Below are 16,755 nucleotides of genomic sequence, written 5' to 3'. Positions count from 1 at the left end.
AAGCGGTGAAGGTTCACACCTGTATGCCTACCCGGAATGAAGCTGCATTGACTTTGATGAATTAACTGCAGCATGTGTGGTGCTGGTCTATTAGCCAGTTATTTACATAACTTTTTAATATCCGTATTAATCATGGTAATGGGTCTATAGGCCGCAGGGATCGATTTTTCCACCCCCAGGTTTCAATATCATGCAGATCTCCCCTTCCCTCATCGACAGGGGAAGAGTCCCTGTACGCTGCGCTTCATCAGGACCTGAAGTAGGCTCCTGGCTGTCTCCACAGGGAAGGCCCGATAAAATTCAGCCGGGATCCCATCCCCATGGGCGTCTTGGCCCTGAGGAGCGCCTTCAGGGATTCCAGTAGCTCCTCTTGTGTCAATTGAGCATCTAGTTGCAGCATATTTGTGGGTTCGAGTTACGAGAGGGGCAAGCCCCCCAAGAAGTAACCGCTGGGTTTGCTGTATATACCTCCTGCAAGTGCTGCCGTAATACATTCAGTAGTCCGGTCCTTGTACTGACCCTTTCACACTCAGTATCCTCTAGGCATGTAGTCAAGGGTGGGGCTATTTCTACTTCTTAGAATCGAGGTGAGCAATTGGCCTGTCCTGTCCCCCTTTCTGTGCAGGCGTTGTCTATATTGTTTAAGTGTTATTTATCTAGATAGTCCCAGATGTCACTGATCCGTCTGCGTAGTTTGTTCCCTGGGATAGTCCTCACCTTGTATCGTCCCTGACGTCTGCAGGTTAACCAGTTCTCGCTTTAAGAACTTGTATATGAAGCCCTGAGGTCTTTGTGATGAAACGCGTTGTCTACATTTGAATTAAAGAAGAAAATAGTTTTATCCAAAATAAGAAGATATATGAATAAAAACAATTCTACTGAATGAATCTGTGGAGTCTCTGCATCGTGCTAAATAAGAGTTGAATTGTGGGGAAATGTATAATTTGTACCCTGAAATGTTGTGCTGGACCATTGAAGATTTAAAAAGTCCTTAGTCTTTTTTTGATACTTTGCTCCTTCTTTCTCTTCCATATTTTGCATTAAACGTATACTGCAGTTCTCCAGCTTTAAGCTATTATCTTTGTGTAATTATTACTTGGAGCAGCTGACCTATATCACCACAGTGCATATTTGGAGAGCAGTCATTCGGTACATACCTGTGATCATGCTACCATCTGTCCTGGCATGCATGTTGAGCTTGAGCAAGGCTTCTTTAACCCAAAAGGTAACTGGATGCACGTACAGGGCCTTAGCCCCTGGGCACGGTGCTATATATACTTCCTAATGTCAAGGTATAAAACAGTTCTCACCAGGACAGACCTTGTGGAGTTCATTTTCACTTGCTGTCTATAAAAGTGTGGTGAGTAATCCCAGCGAAGGTGGAAGCACTTCGTCGCTTTTGCAGGGTGACATACTTTCAGATTTATGCTTCTTTAAGAAGATTAAAAATCTGCTATGCTACTTTCCGTCACATGACTAGAAGATGAGCCTGTTCAAACATAACCAGAAAATTGTAGGCACTTTGTAACTTAATGTTTCTAACTAGTGTATCTTTCTTTTCTTAGTAAATCAACGCTTGAACAGAAAAAGAGAGACTTTGATGAGCTGTTCTCGTTCCCGTCTTATTCCCAAAAATCTGAAGAAGGTATGTGCATTCACCCTAGAAATTTGGCGCTGTTCAGAGGTATCTCAAAAACATGTAGTGAAGATATTTCTTGATTAATTTTTTTGTCAGATTCTACAAAGCTAGATAGTGATGAAGATTCTTTTCTTTCGCGTCCTGCTCCTCACTCTGACTCTACGGATGAGCCTTCATTCACAACTACCCCCAAATCTACAGAGAACCCTCTGAGTAAACCTCCGTCTGTCAAAAAGGGTGAGTGAACTAATAACTGACCAGTTGTATGCAAATTTTTTGTAGCCACAGAGAATTATTTAATTTGTTGGTAAATTGAAAAGCGTATGAAGTGATGGCTTCTTGCCAGAGAATCCTTATCGCACTAGTTTCAAGATATGTTGAAACATACTGGATAAAGGAGCAAACATTTTTTTAACTTTATTTTTACATTCAAGAAATATGTAAGTTTGACTGTAGCATATCCCACACTTGTCAGTAAATGAACAATGTTAGTTGAGTTACACCTTGGTGGTACTTTTATTTCCTTTTCCAGTGCTTGACCTCTAATAACCATTCATTGTGTCTACCCCTGGGAAAACCACACCCACAAACCAATCTGTGTATTTACCAGGGTGTTTGTGTTCCTCAATGCTAAGCTGTTATCCTTTATCAGCACTTTTATCTTAATGTGTGTGGCCACTTATTGCCACAGTGTTTTAGCCTGGCAAGGTAGTTATTTTACCCAAGAATATATTTTATTGTAATCTAACTGGACTTGAAAGTATTAATGGAACAGTAAGAAGAGAGCAGGTACTGCCTGTCCTACAGGTCCTAATCCTTCTCCTTAAGGTATAATAATATCTTTTGGTTCATGTGTTTGCTCTTTTGGATAAAAACTGTTATGTTCGAGGCATATGAGCTGCAGATTGTACACTTAGCATAGATCGCCATCTGGTGTTGGGCCCGGATGTTTGCAGTTTGTTTTTGTTCTTTGGACAGTCTTTGGAAGTCACGAGTTTGGTGACTCCTCCTTCGGTCCGTACTGCGCATGGGCTTCGGCTCCATACTCAGATTGTTTTTTTCCGCCATCGGGCTCGGATGTGATACTTCGTGCTCCGGCTTCGAACTTCTACGGTTCCAGCCTCGACGGAAAATCCTCGTTTCTTCGAGTTTCTTCATCATCTTCTTCATCTCTCGAAGCGGCACTTTTCTCCATCCCGTACATCGGCACCGGCCTTCGGGCCCTCCTCGACTCCGGTCCCGGCCGATGGAAAGGACTCCGTTCAAAAAGTGCCCAAAATGTGGGTCTAAATTTCCCCACACCGACCTCCATCAGGTGTGTAACCTTTGCCTCTCTCCAGAACACGAGGCCAGAGACTGCTCCGCCTGTAAGTCTTTTCGATCAAAAAAGACCATCCGGGATCGAAGAGCTCGACGCACCATGGCGCACTCCTCGACCGCGGCTCCACCGCTCATATTCGGAGACGACGCCGAAGCTTCGGGGCAACTACACACCCAGCAGGAGGAGGACGTCGTCAGCGCTTCCGAGGCTGACGACTCCGACGTGGAGGACATCACACCGGCGCAGCGGGTCGTGAGTACTGTACCCCCTCCCACCTCCGCGCCCAAAACCAAAGAGACTCGGGTTACACCCTCGCCTGCAGGCCTGGGCAAAACCAAGCACACAGCTTCTATCACCCCACCTTCGGGCCCGGTGTCGAAGCCTCAGAAGTCTCACGGCAGCTCGGGCTCGAGCCAGCCGACGCCTGGTGCCGAAAAACACCATTCGGCACCGAAGAAAGGGATACCCAGCTCGACTCCGAAGCCACCGGTGCCGAAGCCTGGACTCTCGGTGCCGACCAAACATAAACACATCTGTCGGCACCGACGCTCCGGCGCCGAAAACTCCTTCAACGCCGAAAAAACCGGAGGCTCCAAAAAAGCATGGCGCACACAAACCATCGAAGCCCTCTGCTCCGAAACCATCGGCACCAGCGGACGATTCGGCGCCACTGGCTCTGTTCACACCAGACCCTTTGCAAAAGACTCTATCTAAAGATCCAAAGACTGGGCTATTGACCTTAATTATCAAGAAAAGACGCCTTGACACTCCGGCTCCTCCTCCACCACCCAAACGGAAGGACTCTGCCACTTCTCCCCTCAGAGTGCCCTCCCCACTCCCTCCTCCACCTCCTCCACCCCCTCCTCCTCCCAGGTCTCCGCCACCTTTACCTCATTACTCCCCGACCCCGCCCCCAGATCGGGATGACGGGTACCCGGATTATGACCCGGCGGACGCCCCAATGGACCCCACTCCACCGGGGACCCCAGACCCATGGGAAGACTACCACAACCCTGACATACCTGATATGCCTCAGGACGACCTATACCCATCCAGGCCGTCTCCTCCAGAGGACTCCTTAGGGTTTAATCACTTAGTGCAGAGAGCAGCACACTACCATGGGGTGGACATGCACAGCGAACCAGTGGAAGACGACTTCCTACTGGACACATTTGACATTCAGGACAAATCCACGTCTATTTTGCCCATGCTTAAGGGTGTCACCAAGCATGCTGCAGAGGTGTTCAAAGACCCTGTCAGGGCCAGGGTACTGAACCCTAGAATAGAGAAAAAGTACAAGGCGGCACCCACAGACCCTGCATACATTAAGGGCCCTGCTCCCTTAGATTCCCTAGTTGTCTCCACAGCTAGAAAGCGGGCTAACTCCCAGTCCTCAGGAGAAGCCCCACCGCCAGACAAGGAATCGAAACTTCTAGACGCGTCTGGCAAACGCACCGCCTCCCAAGCTGCAAACATGTGGCGCATTGCAAATACACAAGCGCTACTTGCGCGCTATGACAGAGCACACTACAACGAACTTGAGGCTCTTATGCAGCACCTTCCCGAAAAACACAAGCGCAAGGCTCATGACCTAATACAGGAGGGTAAACTAATTACAAACACCTCCATTAAGTGTGCCCTCGATGCAGCCGATACTGCTTCTAGAGCCATAAACACTAGTGTCCTGCTTCGTCGTCATGCCTGGCTCAGGATCTCAGGGTTCAAGCCTGAAGTCCAGGCGTCCATACTCAATCACCCTTTTGACCAACAAACTCTCTTTGGGCCAAAGGTAGACGAAGCGTTAGAAAAGATGAAAAAGGACACATACACAGCAAAGTCTATGGGGGCACTCCAAACACAAGCCTCTAAACGTTCCTTTCGACGCTCATCCTTTCGTGGCACAGGCAGAGGCTTCTCCACCGATAGCGCCTCTACCTCTTACAAGTCCCATCCTCAAAATACCTTTTCAAAGGGCAACCAAAGGGGTGGTTACAGAGGCAACAACAATAAGGGCAGGGGCAAAACTAACACCACCCGTTCTGCCACCCCACCCGCACAATGACTTCCCTTCGCTCCCCCCAGACCATCCCACTCCGGTCGGGGGCAGACTACAAAACTTTATCCACGCATGGGAGTCCATAACATCGGACAAATGGGTGACCCAAATCATTCGGTCAGGGTACTGTCTCGAGCTAACATCTACCCCACCCAATATCCCACCAAGGCACCGTCCAATGTCTCAAGAACATTCCACACTGCTCAAACAGGAGGTACTCTCCCTCCTCCAAAAACACGCTATAGAGCAGGTCCCCGTCAATCAACAAAATCTAGGGGTCTACTCCCTATATTTCTTAATACCAAAGAAAGACGGGACCCTCAGGCCCATTCTGGACCTCCGGCCTCTAAATGCCTACATACATTCAGACCATTTCCACATGGTCACCCTACAACAAGTCCTCCCGCTCCTCTGTCAGGTAGACTTTCTCACTACCTTGGATCTGAAAGACGCATACTTTCACATTCCAATACACCCCTCTCACAGGAAGTACCTCAGGTTCGTGGTGGACGGGCAGCATTACCAATTCACGGTTCTCCCCTTCGGAGTTACCACCGCACCACGGGTGTTTACCAAATGCCTAGCGGTAGTGGCAGCACACCTCAGACGTCAACATATTCACGTCTTCCCTTACTTAGACGACTGGCTGATAAAAGCCGCGTCCTACCACCAATGTGTGCAACATACAAACAGCACCATCCAACTGCTCCACCAGCTAGGCTTCACGGTGAACTACCAAAAGTCCCACCTCATACCGTCTCACACAAAGCAATATCTCGGGGCCACTATAGACACCTCCAAGGGTATTGCCTATCCAAACTCAGACAGAATCACAAGCATTCAAGCCTTACGCAAAACATTCCTTCCTCAACACTCTCTTCCAGCAAGAGTGTTTATGAAGCTCATAGGAATGATGGCGTCTTGCATTTTCATAGTGCCCCATGCAAGACTCCACATGCGTCCACTTCAAGAGTGCCTAGCACAACAGTGGAACCAGGCCCAGGGTCAGCTGACGGATCTGGTGTTGGTGGACGGCCGCACACATCACTCTCTGCAGTGGTGGAACACCACAAACCTTTCCAAAGGGCGGCCGTTCCTGGACCCGGTTCCTCAGGTGATTCTAACAGCGGACGCATCGCTCTCTGGCTGGGGAGCGCACCTCCTACACCTCACAATGCAAGGTCTATGGACGCCACAGCAAAAATCGCTCTACATCAACCATCTGGAGCTCTTGGCGATCTTTCTAGCCCTAAAATCCTTCCAAAAACAGATTTCGGGCAAAGCAGTCCTCATTCGCACAGACAACATGACTGCAATGTATTATATCCAAAAACAGGGGGGCACACACTCTCCCCAGCTCTCCCGCTTAGCCCAGAGCATATGGAGATGGGCAATTCCCCAAAACATCTTTCTCCTGGCACAGCACGTTCCAGGCGTACAAAACACCATGGCAGATCTGCTCAGCAGACAAACGCAACAACTACACGAATGGGAACTGCATCCACAAGTTCTTCACCCATTCTTCCAACAGTGGGGGCATCCTCAGATAGACCTCTTCGCCACCCACGAAAACAAAAAATGCCCAAGCTTCGCCGCCAGATACCCACACCCATTGTCCAAGGGCAATGCGATATGGATGAACTGGTCAGGCAGATTTGCATACGCCTTTCCACCTCTCCCACTAATTCCATTAGTGGTAAGGAAGCTACAACAACACTCCCTCACACTCATTCTAGTAGCTCCGACGTGGGCCAGGCAGCCGTGGTACACCACACTACTACAACTATCAGTGGTACCACATCAAAAACTGCACCTATCTCCATGCCTCCTAACCCAGAACCATGGAGAAATCAGGCACCCGGACCCAGCTCAGCTCAACCTTGCGATCTGGCTCCTGAAGTCTTAGAATTTGGATACCTTAACCTTCCCCCTGATTGTATGAACATCATCATGGAAGCCAGACGTCCTACCACTAGAGCATGCTATGCCGCAAAGTGGAAAAGATTTGTAATTTACTGCCATAACAATACAATCAACCCTTTAGATGCATCCATACAGCACATCATATGCTATCTGCTCCATCTTCACAGGTGTAACCTGGCATATTCATCCATACGCCTACACCTAGCAACGATCGCTGCTTATCTACAAAACAGACAGCACTTATCACTGTTCAGAGTGCCCGCTATTAAAGCCTTTATGGAAGGCCTTAAACGAGTAATTCCTCCCAGGGCACCACCTTCCCCTGTATGGAATCTAAATTTAGTTCTTACACGGCTAATGGGTCCGCCCTTCGAACCAATGCATAAATGTGAGCTACAGTTTCTCACCTGGAAAACAGCTTTTCTCGTAGCTATCACTTCCCTTAGAAGGGTTGGTGAAATACAAGCGTTCACTATACAGGAACCCTTCCTACAAATACATCACAGCAAGGTCATACTTCGCACAAATCCGAAGTTTCTGCCCAAGGTCATTTCCCCCTTCCATCTCAATCAATCGGTAGACTTACCTGTCTTCTTCTCGCAACCTCAATCTGTTGCAGAGAGGGCCTTACACACACTCGATGTTAAAAGGGCTTTGCTGTACTACATACAAAGAACGCAACCCTTCAGGAAGACTAAACAATTGTTCGTTTCCTTCTCTCCACCACATAAAGGCAACCCCATCTCTAAATCAGGGATAGCTAGGTGGATTGTAAAGTGCATACAAATTTGCTATCAAAAGGCAAAAAGAACATTATCTGTTCCGCCTAAAGCCCACTCTACAAGAAAGTTAGGGGCTTCTATGGCTTTTCTAGGGAACATACCCTTAGATGACATCTGCAAAGCAGCCACATGGTCAACACCGCACACCTTCACAAAACATTACTGTGTAGATGTGCACTCCAAGCAGCAAGCTAGGGTGGGCCAGGCTGTACTAAAGACACTTTTTCAAACCACTGCAACGGATACCGGTGGTCGCCGCTAAGGTTGGGTACTGCTATATAATCTATGCTAAGTGTACAATCTGCAGCTCATATGCCTCGAACGGAATATGCTACTTACCAGTATGCATCTGTTCTTGGCATGTAGAGCTGCAGAGTTGTACACGCCCACCCGCCTCCCCGGCTACCTGTATCCGTTCCAGTACATCTTATTTAGATATAACACACATGGGTTTCTCACTGTTATTACTACGCTCCATCATTTCCCTGTTGGCGAAAAACAATCTGAGGATGGAGCCGAAGCCCATGCGCAGTACGGACCGAAGGAGGAGTCACCAAACTCGTGACTTCCAAAGACTGTCCAAAGAACAAAAAAACTGCAAACATCCGGGCCCAACACCAGATGGCGATCTATGCTAAGTGTACAACTCTGCAGCTCTACATTCCAAGAACAGATGCATACTGGTAAGTAGCATATTTCTTTTGCTATTTTCCACACAACTGTCCATGGAGTAGGTTTGTCAATAATTAAGCTGCAGTGTAATTTATCATGCACTATCGTACTTGAGTTACAGGGCTGATGCTACCTTGTTCAGTACGAGAAAAAAACACCAAGAAAAAATATAGTTTCCTGCTAAGGTTGACAAAGCATGTTGCTATTGTAGGAAAGTGCATGGTTGCACCCCCACCCCACTTTTTGCCCAATGTTGATGCACTGAGTGTGCTCTGGGTTCCTGCCAACCAGGTACCCAGGGCCTATGTTCTTTCCCTAAACTGTACTCTTTACTCCGAAATTGGCACGTACTCCCAAATTGGCACCTTCCTGGCCACATGCATATCCCTCGTACAAGGTACCATGGCTACCAAGGGCCCTGTGACTGAGGGCTGCAGCAAATATTGTGCTACCCTTTGAGGCCCTGTACCCTAACACACACACATTGCCATTGCAGGCTGGATGTTTTGGTGCAGAGAAAAGTGGAGTCGACAAATGGCGCACATCCCTGTGTGCCATGCCTACAGCCACTACCTCTGGTATAGGTAGGTAAGCCACCCCTCTTGCAGGGTGCTCTAAACCATTGGTTAGGGCACAGTGGCATGAGTCCTGTACCCCTACAGTGCCCGAGTCTCTTCTTCGGCATTGTAAGTGCAGTACAGCCATAAAGAGTATATGGTCTGGGAGTTTGTGATCGCCACAGCTCCATAATAGCTTTACTGAACACTGGGAAGTTTGATATCAACTTCTCCGCCCATTAAACCCACACTGATGCCAGTGTGGGATTTAATGAAAAAAGCACTCAGAGGGCATCTTAGTGATGCCCCCTGTAAAACGACCTGATTCTAGTGTCCTAAGTTGGCATGGTATGCCCAGACGTGGGGTCCCTTGCTCACTTTGCCACTGGATTCAAGCTAGCCTGGCTGATGAGGGGTGTTACCCCGAAACCGCTCCCAGGATGCTTGCTTCTGGTCCAAGAAAGACCTGGCTTGGCAGTTCGATCTGGACTGTTCCCATGAGGCACAGGGTCAAGACTGATTTGCATATAGCTGTGACTGAACTGGGGTGGTGAAGTGAGCTAAAGAACGATGATGAATTGAACCCAGATCTGTGACTGGGGGTGAGTGCCTGAAAAGTTTCAGAGTTCCATCCATCTCCTTGTGTTTGCTTTGTTCGCCCCAAGTTGGCAGGGTATTTCCAGACGTGGGTCACTTTCTCACGTTGCCACTGGATTCAAGCTAGCCTGGCTGATGAGGGGTGTTACCCCGAAACCAGTTCAGGATGCTTGTTTCCGGTCCAGGGAAGACCTGGCTTGGGAGTTCAGTCTGGGCTGTTCCCATGATGCACAGGGTCAAGACCTATTTGCATATAGCTGTGTCTGAACTGGGGTTGTGACGTGAGCTAAAGAACGATGATGGATTCAACCCACATCTGTGACTGGGGGTGAGAGTCTGAAAAGTTTCAATGCTCCGTCCTTCATCTACTTGTGTTTGCTTAAGTCTGTTCTTGGGCATTGTTAGTGCAGTACAGCCCTAAAGAGTATATGGTCTGTGTGTTTGTCATTATGAACTCCCCAGCTCTATAATGGTTTTTCTGAAAACTGGGAAGTTCGATATCAAACTTCTCAAAGTAAACCCACACTGATGTCAGTGTGGGATTTAATAACAAGCATTGGCATAGCCAATAGGTCTCGCCTTTGGGACCTTATAAATGTTTAGCCATGCAACAGTTGATGCTGTTGTACCAATGATATTGTGCTTCATAACTAAACACTTAAAGGTCCCAAAGGCGAGAGCTATTGGCTATGCCAATGCTTGTTTTTCTGGTCTACATTTTTACCTGTTTTGAAGACGACTGTGGTCTCTGAGACATCGCCTTTGGAATGGAAGAAAAATTCCAGAGATAGCTACAAGAAGTGCATGCTATCAACAACGACCCGTATGATGAAGTGTTGTAGAATTTTAAAAATATCTACACCAAAGGAATAGATGCTCTGGACGGGGAAATGTAGTAGTAACAATAGGAAAATGCCCTTTTGCAAAAAGTTTGAATGGCTGTAGAAATGCAATAGAACAGCAAATCACTTCCATAAAATCATTCAAAAGGCCCATTGAGGAAACAGGAACAAACCAGGATCTCTCTCTATCGTGAGATAACAGTTGGAAAGAATCTGTTAAAGACATAAAGGTATTATGCATATTCTGTTTTGTTTAATGTATGCCAGCAGCAAAGAACAGCAAACATGGAAGAAAAATATGATTGACACATATTGAGACCGTTTTTAGATCTCGCTGAGCCAGCGCATGCGTTGCTCTGCGAGACAGTTAATGGCTTTTCAAAGGCTACTACAATCTTTTCCTGGCCTCAAGTTTGCGTTCACGAGCGCGTGCACGCGCGCAGCTGCCACGTGGCTTTCATGGCTCATTAAGCCTTGCTCTCCCAAGCGCCTCGCTCTGCCCCTCCCCCACCACAGAGCGCGTCCCTGCCATCACTTGTGCAATGTAACTGGTGCTCGTGTAAAGCGCTCAATACCTTCGGGTTGACTTCGCGCTATATAAAACTGAAGAAAAAATAATTTTAAGAAACCAAAAAACAGAACATTGCCCAGACCTAAAAGTAGGACTATAACATCTACCGAAGGACACAATTAGGACTTCGCTCGCCAATATTTTAAACAGCCAGCAAAGCACTAAGGCGGATACCATAAACTTGTCTTTTACATAGAGTATAATCTCTGTTAATTGAAGCAATCGGCCTAAAATGCCTCTGCATAATAGTCCTATATCGTAACATAGTTGGTCTCCATCTGTGTTCAGTCGACTTTCTAAAAACGGGACGTGCTGAATAAAGTGAAATCTACTGAGACCGATGATGAAAGAAAAAAACAGGAATGTCCCTCGGAATCCGCAACTCGGCGCCGCCACAGCATCACTCGGCGCCGCCACAGCATCACTCGGCGCCGCCACAGCGTCACTCGGCGCCGCCACAGCGTCACTCGGCGCCGCCACAGCGTCACTCGGCGCCGCCACAGCGTCACTCGGCGCCGCCACAGCGTCACTCGGCGCCGCCACAGCGTCACTCGGCGCCGCCACAGCGTCACTCGGCGCCGCCACAGCGTCACTCGGCGCCGCCACAGCGTCACTCGGCGCCGCCACAGCGTCACTCGTCACTCGGCGCCGCCACAGCGTTACTCGGCGCCGGCGCCGCCGCAGCGTCACTCGGCGCCGCAGCAGCGTCACTCGGCGCCGCCGCAGCGTCACTCGGCGCCGCCTCAGCGTCACTCGGCGCCACCTCAGCGTCACTCGGCGCCACCTCAGCGTCACTCGGCGCCACCACAGCGTCACTCGGCGCCATCACAGCGTCACTCGGCGCTACCACAGCGTCACTCGGCGCTACCACAGCGTCACCCACAGCGTCACTCGGCGCCGCCACAGCGTCACTCGGCGCCGCCACAGCGTCACTCGGCGCCGCCACAGCGTCACTCGGCGCCGCCACAGCGTCACTCGGCGCCGCCACAGCGTTACTCGGCGCCGGCGCCGCCGCAGCGTCACTCGGCGCCGCCGCAGCGTCACTCGGCGCCGCCGCAGCGTCACCCGGCGCCGCCTCAGCGTCACCCGGCGCCGCCTCAGCGTCACTCGGCGCCACCTCAGCGTCACTCGGCGCCACCTCAGCGTCACTCGGCGCCACCTCAGCGTCACTCGGCGCCACCACAGCGTCACTCGGCGCCATCACAGCGTCACTCGGCGCCATCACAGCGTCACTCGGCGCCACCACAGCGTCACTCGGCGCTACCACAGCGTCACCCACAGCGTCACTCGGCGCCACCACAGCCTCACTCGGCGCCACCACAGCCTCACTCGGCGCCACCACAGCTTCACTCGGGATCCAACCATATCACTGCACCACCACAGCATCACTCTGCGCCACCACAGCTTCACTCTGCGCCACCACAGCTTCACTCTGCGCCACCACAGCATCACTCGGGATCCAACCATATCACTGCACCACCACAGCATCACTCGGGATCCAACCATATCACTGCACCACCACAGCATCACTGATTGGCAAAGTCAATAGCGCTACCTAAACACCTGCCCCACAATGCATAGCCGATAGGTCTCGCCTTTAGGACATTATAAGTGTTTAGTTATCCAGCACAATATCCTTGATTAACCAACATCAAGTGTTGCATGGCTAAACACTTATAAGGTCCCAAAAGCGAGTCCTATAGGCTATGCCAATGCTTGTTAAGTTTGGTGGTTTGGCCCTTAGAAGACTGTAAACTCCACAGCTTAGATCCGCTTCCTTCCCAGGGCAGCCCCAGCCTCGAGGATTTCGAAAGGATTAACTCCTGACGCATGAAAGTCATTGTGAGCGAGGGTCGGTGGGACTCTGGGGTGAAATAGTTGAACAATTGCAGTTAACGACAGATTCACAAATTGTTCCTCGGCTGAAGTAAATATCACAGATTAAAGTGAAGGGGGGCTGCACTTAAATATCACGGGGTGCGCCTTATGAAGGGCTTCATATGTCTTTGGTGTAAGGGTAGATCAAGAACTTGTGATAAAGAGCAGCAGGGGAGGGGGTGGAGAGGAGGCTCTGAGGGAGAGCGACGGCTAAAGGCCGAGAGGAAAGCCAGATGGCAGCAACTATTAAGGCATTAAATCTGGACCCTTATATAAAATTTAGGGTAAACATAGTTTTGCACTCTAAGGTTTGAGGAAAAAAAAAATTATTGGGCAAAGTGTAAAACGTTTAATTTTGCAAATGGGAAAAATAAAACAGAATGCCAAATATGTTTTCTTAAAACGCATTGCGCGATATGTAGAGGAGCCGAATCCCAGTGAAAATTACACAAGCTTTGCTTATTTAACCACCATATTGCTGGGAAAGTTTCAGTAAGGTGGGGGGGGTCTAATGAGCTTTGTATACCCAACATGTTTTATGGCTTCCGTACGCTCTGCGAGCCGAACCAGTGTTTGCAGTGACCAGGCCATCTTTAGCAGCACGTCTGGTTATGTGGCATATCGTTTACTATCGTATTGTGGCATTTGGTTTACTATCGGCATGTCTCACCCAAATCCAGTCGGGTCCGAGACTTCACTGAAGCTCACAACAGCCACGATCGAGAATGGAAGTTCACACCAATTTCCAGGGAGGCTTCCCGGCAGAACAAAATCACAAACTGAAGCTTTCTCTGCTTCCAAGAAATGCTCACCGCTGACATGGAGGTGCAGGAGAGGAAGGGGCAAGAGGACATGGGCCGCTACTGGCAGAAGCAGTGTGAATGCTGTCAGCAACAACAAGCACTGAAACACAAGCGCGGCCAAATTAAAGGGCAGGAAAAAAAACATGAACGGAAACTGTTACCAATACTGGGTAATCTTTATGAGGTCACGGCAGTCAAAAACTATTCCACAGGCAAGTTCCAGAGGGGCACTGAGTCGAGATGAGGCTGCTGGGGTAGGGATGCAATTTCAACAAGCATTGGCTGCGAGGGTGCCCCTGAGGGATGCAAATTCAATGCGCGAAAGTGAAAGCAGCTGCAGTGAGTGGTGTGCGATGTGCGCGCCCCATGACGAGAGAAGAAAGCCAGATGGCGCCTCTGCTGGTCATTGTGTGCGTAACCGCATGGTCTATGCCACCCAAAAAGCTGTGGTAGGACTTTTAAAAGCCCACACACTAAATGTCTCACAGACCAGCGAATGTGCTGGCTCAGGCGAGACCTAAAAATTGCACTCCGAGAAATACTACCAGATTCTAGTGTCCTGACTAAGTGGCTGTTCACCAGCTGCCACCACCAGACATGTTTCTGGACCCCTGGGGTTGAGCTTACCGCTCTTGGGTTCCTGAAACAATGCACATCCTGGGTCGAGGTGCCAAGTCTCCTTCCCTCAGGATTGGCAGGGTCCACGAAGGGAAAGCTTCATAGGCTTGCTGCCTATGTAAGCTGACCCAGTCATTTGCTGCTCCCGGCAAATGAGCCCCACTGGTTCCGACACTAATTTTGGGCGGAAGAAACAGCTGGAAAAACAAGTGAGAATGAGAAGGGGGGGCGCCCAGCCCACCAGAGTAAGGCTTATGCCCCCTCCCACTGGAGGGTAACATATGTAGGAAACTGGCTCTATACATACTATCAAAATGAGTTATAGTGTGTATAGAGTCCAAGTGACCCCAGAGTCTAGGCAGAGGTTAAAGTTAGATAGAACCTTACTCTCTAATAGTGGTAGCTTGGTCGAGCAGTAAGGCAGTATCAGAGGACAGTGTTAAGCATTGGATGTACAAACTCAGTCAGCAAATAAATTCACACACTCAATAACTGAACTCTAGGCCAATTGTGTTTGTATAAAAATATATTCTGTTTTATTTTTAGAACCAAGCAAGCCTGGCACAGGTGAGCATTAAATACTTTTCAGTAATAAATTACTGGATATACAACAGTTTGAAAATGCAATAGAAATTATACTTTATTTGATTTACAGGGAATGCAGTAGGTTGCAACACTTAGCAAATACAGTACATTGGAGTGAATAGACTTTTTCAGTAACTTGCAGGTAAGTTACTTTTTACGTTGCTTTTCTAACTCAGTGCTGGATACCTAGATTCAGCACTGGGACATTTCCTAGAAACAGGTAAGTAATTACGTTTTGGTTATTCGCATGATTTTTAAAGAATATTTTCAGTTTTCAAAACTCAACACTTAGAATCTTTTTGGAGCAGTACATTGAAATGAATGTACTTCAACAGTAAATTGCAGGTAAGTTACTTTTCACGTTAATTTTCAAACTCAGTGCTGGATACCTAGATTCAGCACTGGAACATTTCCTGCAAACAGGTGCGTAAACACGTTTTGGTTATTTGTGCGATTTTTAAAGAATATTTTTAGGTTTCAAAATGTCACACTTCGAAACGTTTTGGAGAAAAAGTGTCAATGTTATCCTATGGAAGGGAAACAGGTTAACGATTCACAGATAAGTAATCGCCTGTGGGAGTTAAGGTTCTGGGGTTAGACTCTGGGGTCTCCCAGGGTCAGTGATGCACTGTTGGTGCACCCTCAGTGACACTAGGGTGGCCGGGTGCAGAGTGTTGAGGCCCAATGTTATCCAATGGGGGGTAGGGGGCCTCCGGTTGGTGGCTGCTGGCAAGCAGGCCACTGGGTTGTGGGAGCAAAGCTCCTAGGGTTAAGCTCAGGGCAAGTTGGGGACCAAAGCAGCACCAAACGTGCACCCTCAGCGGCACTAGATCGGCCGAGTGCAGGGTGCTGTTTTGAGGTCGGGTGCCCTGTTGTTTTCAATGGAGAACCTCCGGGACAAAAACACTGCAGGCTCGGGGAAGAGGATCTTCTGGGTGAGACTACCACTTCGAGGGGTAAGTTGGGATGTCGTGGGTTGGTTAGGCACTGTTGGTTTTGGCACACAAGGCCGTGGGGCATCGGGTGCAGGGGTGCTTTTTGAGGTCGTCATTTTCTTACCCCTCTGGTCGCTGTAGGGGGGTCCTCTGGAAACAGGCTGCAGGCGTCGTCTGGAGGCTTGATGCAGGTCAGGGGTCGCCACATCTCGGGTCACGATCGCCGGGGGGACCTCTTCGTGGTGTTTTTCCACTCGAGTTCGGGCCGGGTTCGGTGGGTGCAGAGTGGGCTGGATTTGCGCTCTCTGGCTGGCACCAGAAGCTGCGGTTTAAACACGTTTGGTGTTCATGGGAGAAACAGTCTGGGAAGTGAAGGCAGTCAGGTCCTCCAGGGTTTGTGAGGTTGCTGGCTGCTGGACACACCGGGATTTCGCAAGAGCAGGTTCGAGGGGAGACAGGCCTGTAGGTCTGGGGCCAAGTCAGTGGGCGTCGTCATCTTGTTAGCTCTGCACGGCTCTTCACCCTTCTTTTCTTCTTGTAGGTAGGCTGGATCTGAGGAAGGAAGGTTCAGGGTGCACTCTAAATACTAAATTTAGATGCTTTACAGGTAGGTAAAGGGCAGGGACCAATGGGTCCCTTTCCTGGGGTGGGCTCACTCCCTATTCTGCCACTCTCCAGTGGGAGGCTGCAGGAGCCTGTCCCTGATTGGCTGAGTCCCCCCCATCCTCAAGATGGCCGGGGACTCGAGGTTGTGCTTCACTGCGCCTCCCCCACCTGAGGGGTGGGTTTAGCAGAGGTGGGCACACCTCTTTTCCTCGCTCGTTTTTCCCGCCCAAAGTGGGGGGTGGAACCAGTGGGGACTAGTTGCTGAAAGCAGCAAATGGTCTGGAGAGGCTCACAAAGGTGGCATGCCTTTGAAGCTTCTCCTTCGTGAGCCCTGCCCATCCTGGGGAGGAGGCTTGGCAGCTCGTCCCAG

The 16,755-nt window shown here is 49.4% G+C and overlaps 1 protein-coding gene across 4 annotated transcripts in view; it reads left to right on the top strand.

Moving 5' to 3' along the window:
- The window catches only part of TOP2B (DNA topoisomerase II beta), a 497,734-nt gene that overhangs the window by 415,874 nt on the left and 65,105 nt on the right, over positions 1 to 16,755 (top strand). For all 4 annotated transcript variants that reach the window (XM_085630531.1, XM_085630530.1, XM_085630533.1 and 1 more), the window contains exons 32-33: positions 1,566 to 1,645; positions 1,736 to 1,876. In XM_085630531.1, the coding sequence (XP_085486657.1) occupies positions 1,566 to 1,645; positions 1,736 to 1,876 (221 nt within the window). The remainder of the gene's footprint in view (positions 1 to 1,565; positions 1,646 to 1,735; positions 1,877 to 16,755) is intronic.

Source organism: Triturus cristatus, chromosome 10 (assembly GCF_964204655.1).
Source record: "Triturus cristatus chromosome 10, aTriCri1.1, whole genome shotgun sequence".
NCBI lineage: Eukaryota > Metazoa > Chordata > Amphibia > Caudata > Salamandridae > Triturus > Triturus cristatus.
This window is presented reverse-complemented; position numbering and strand designations above follow the sequence as displayed.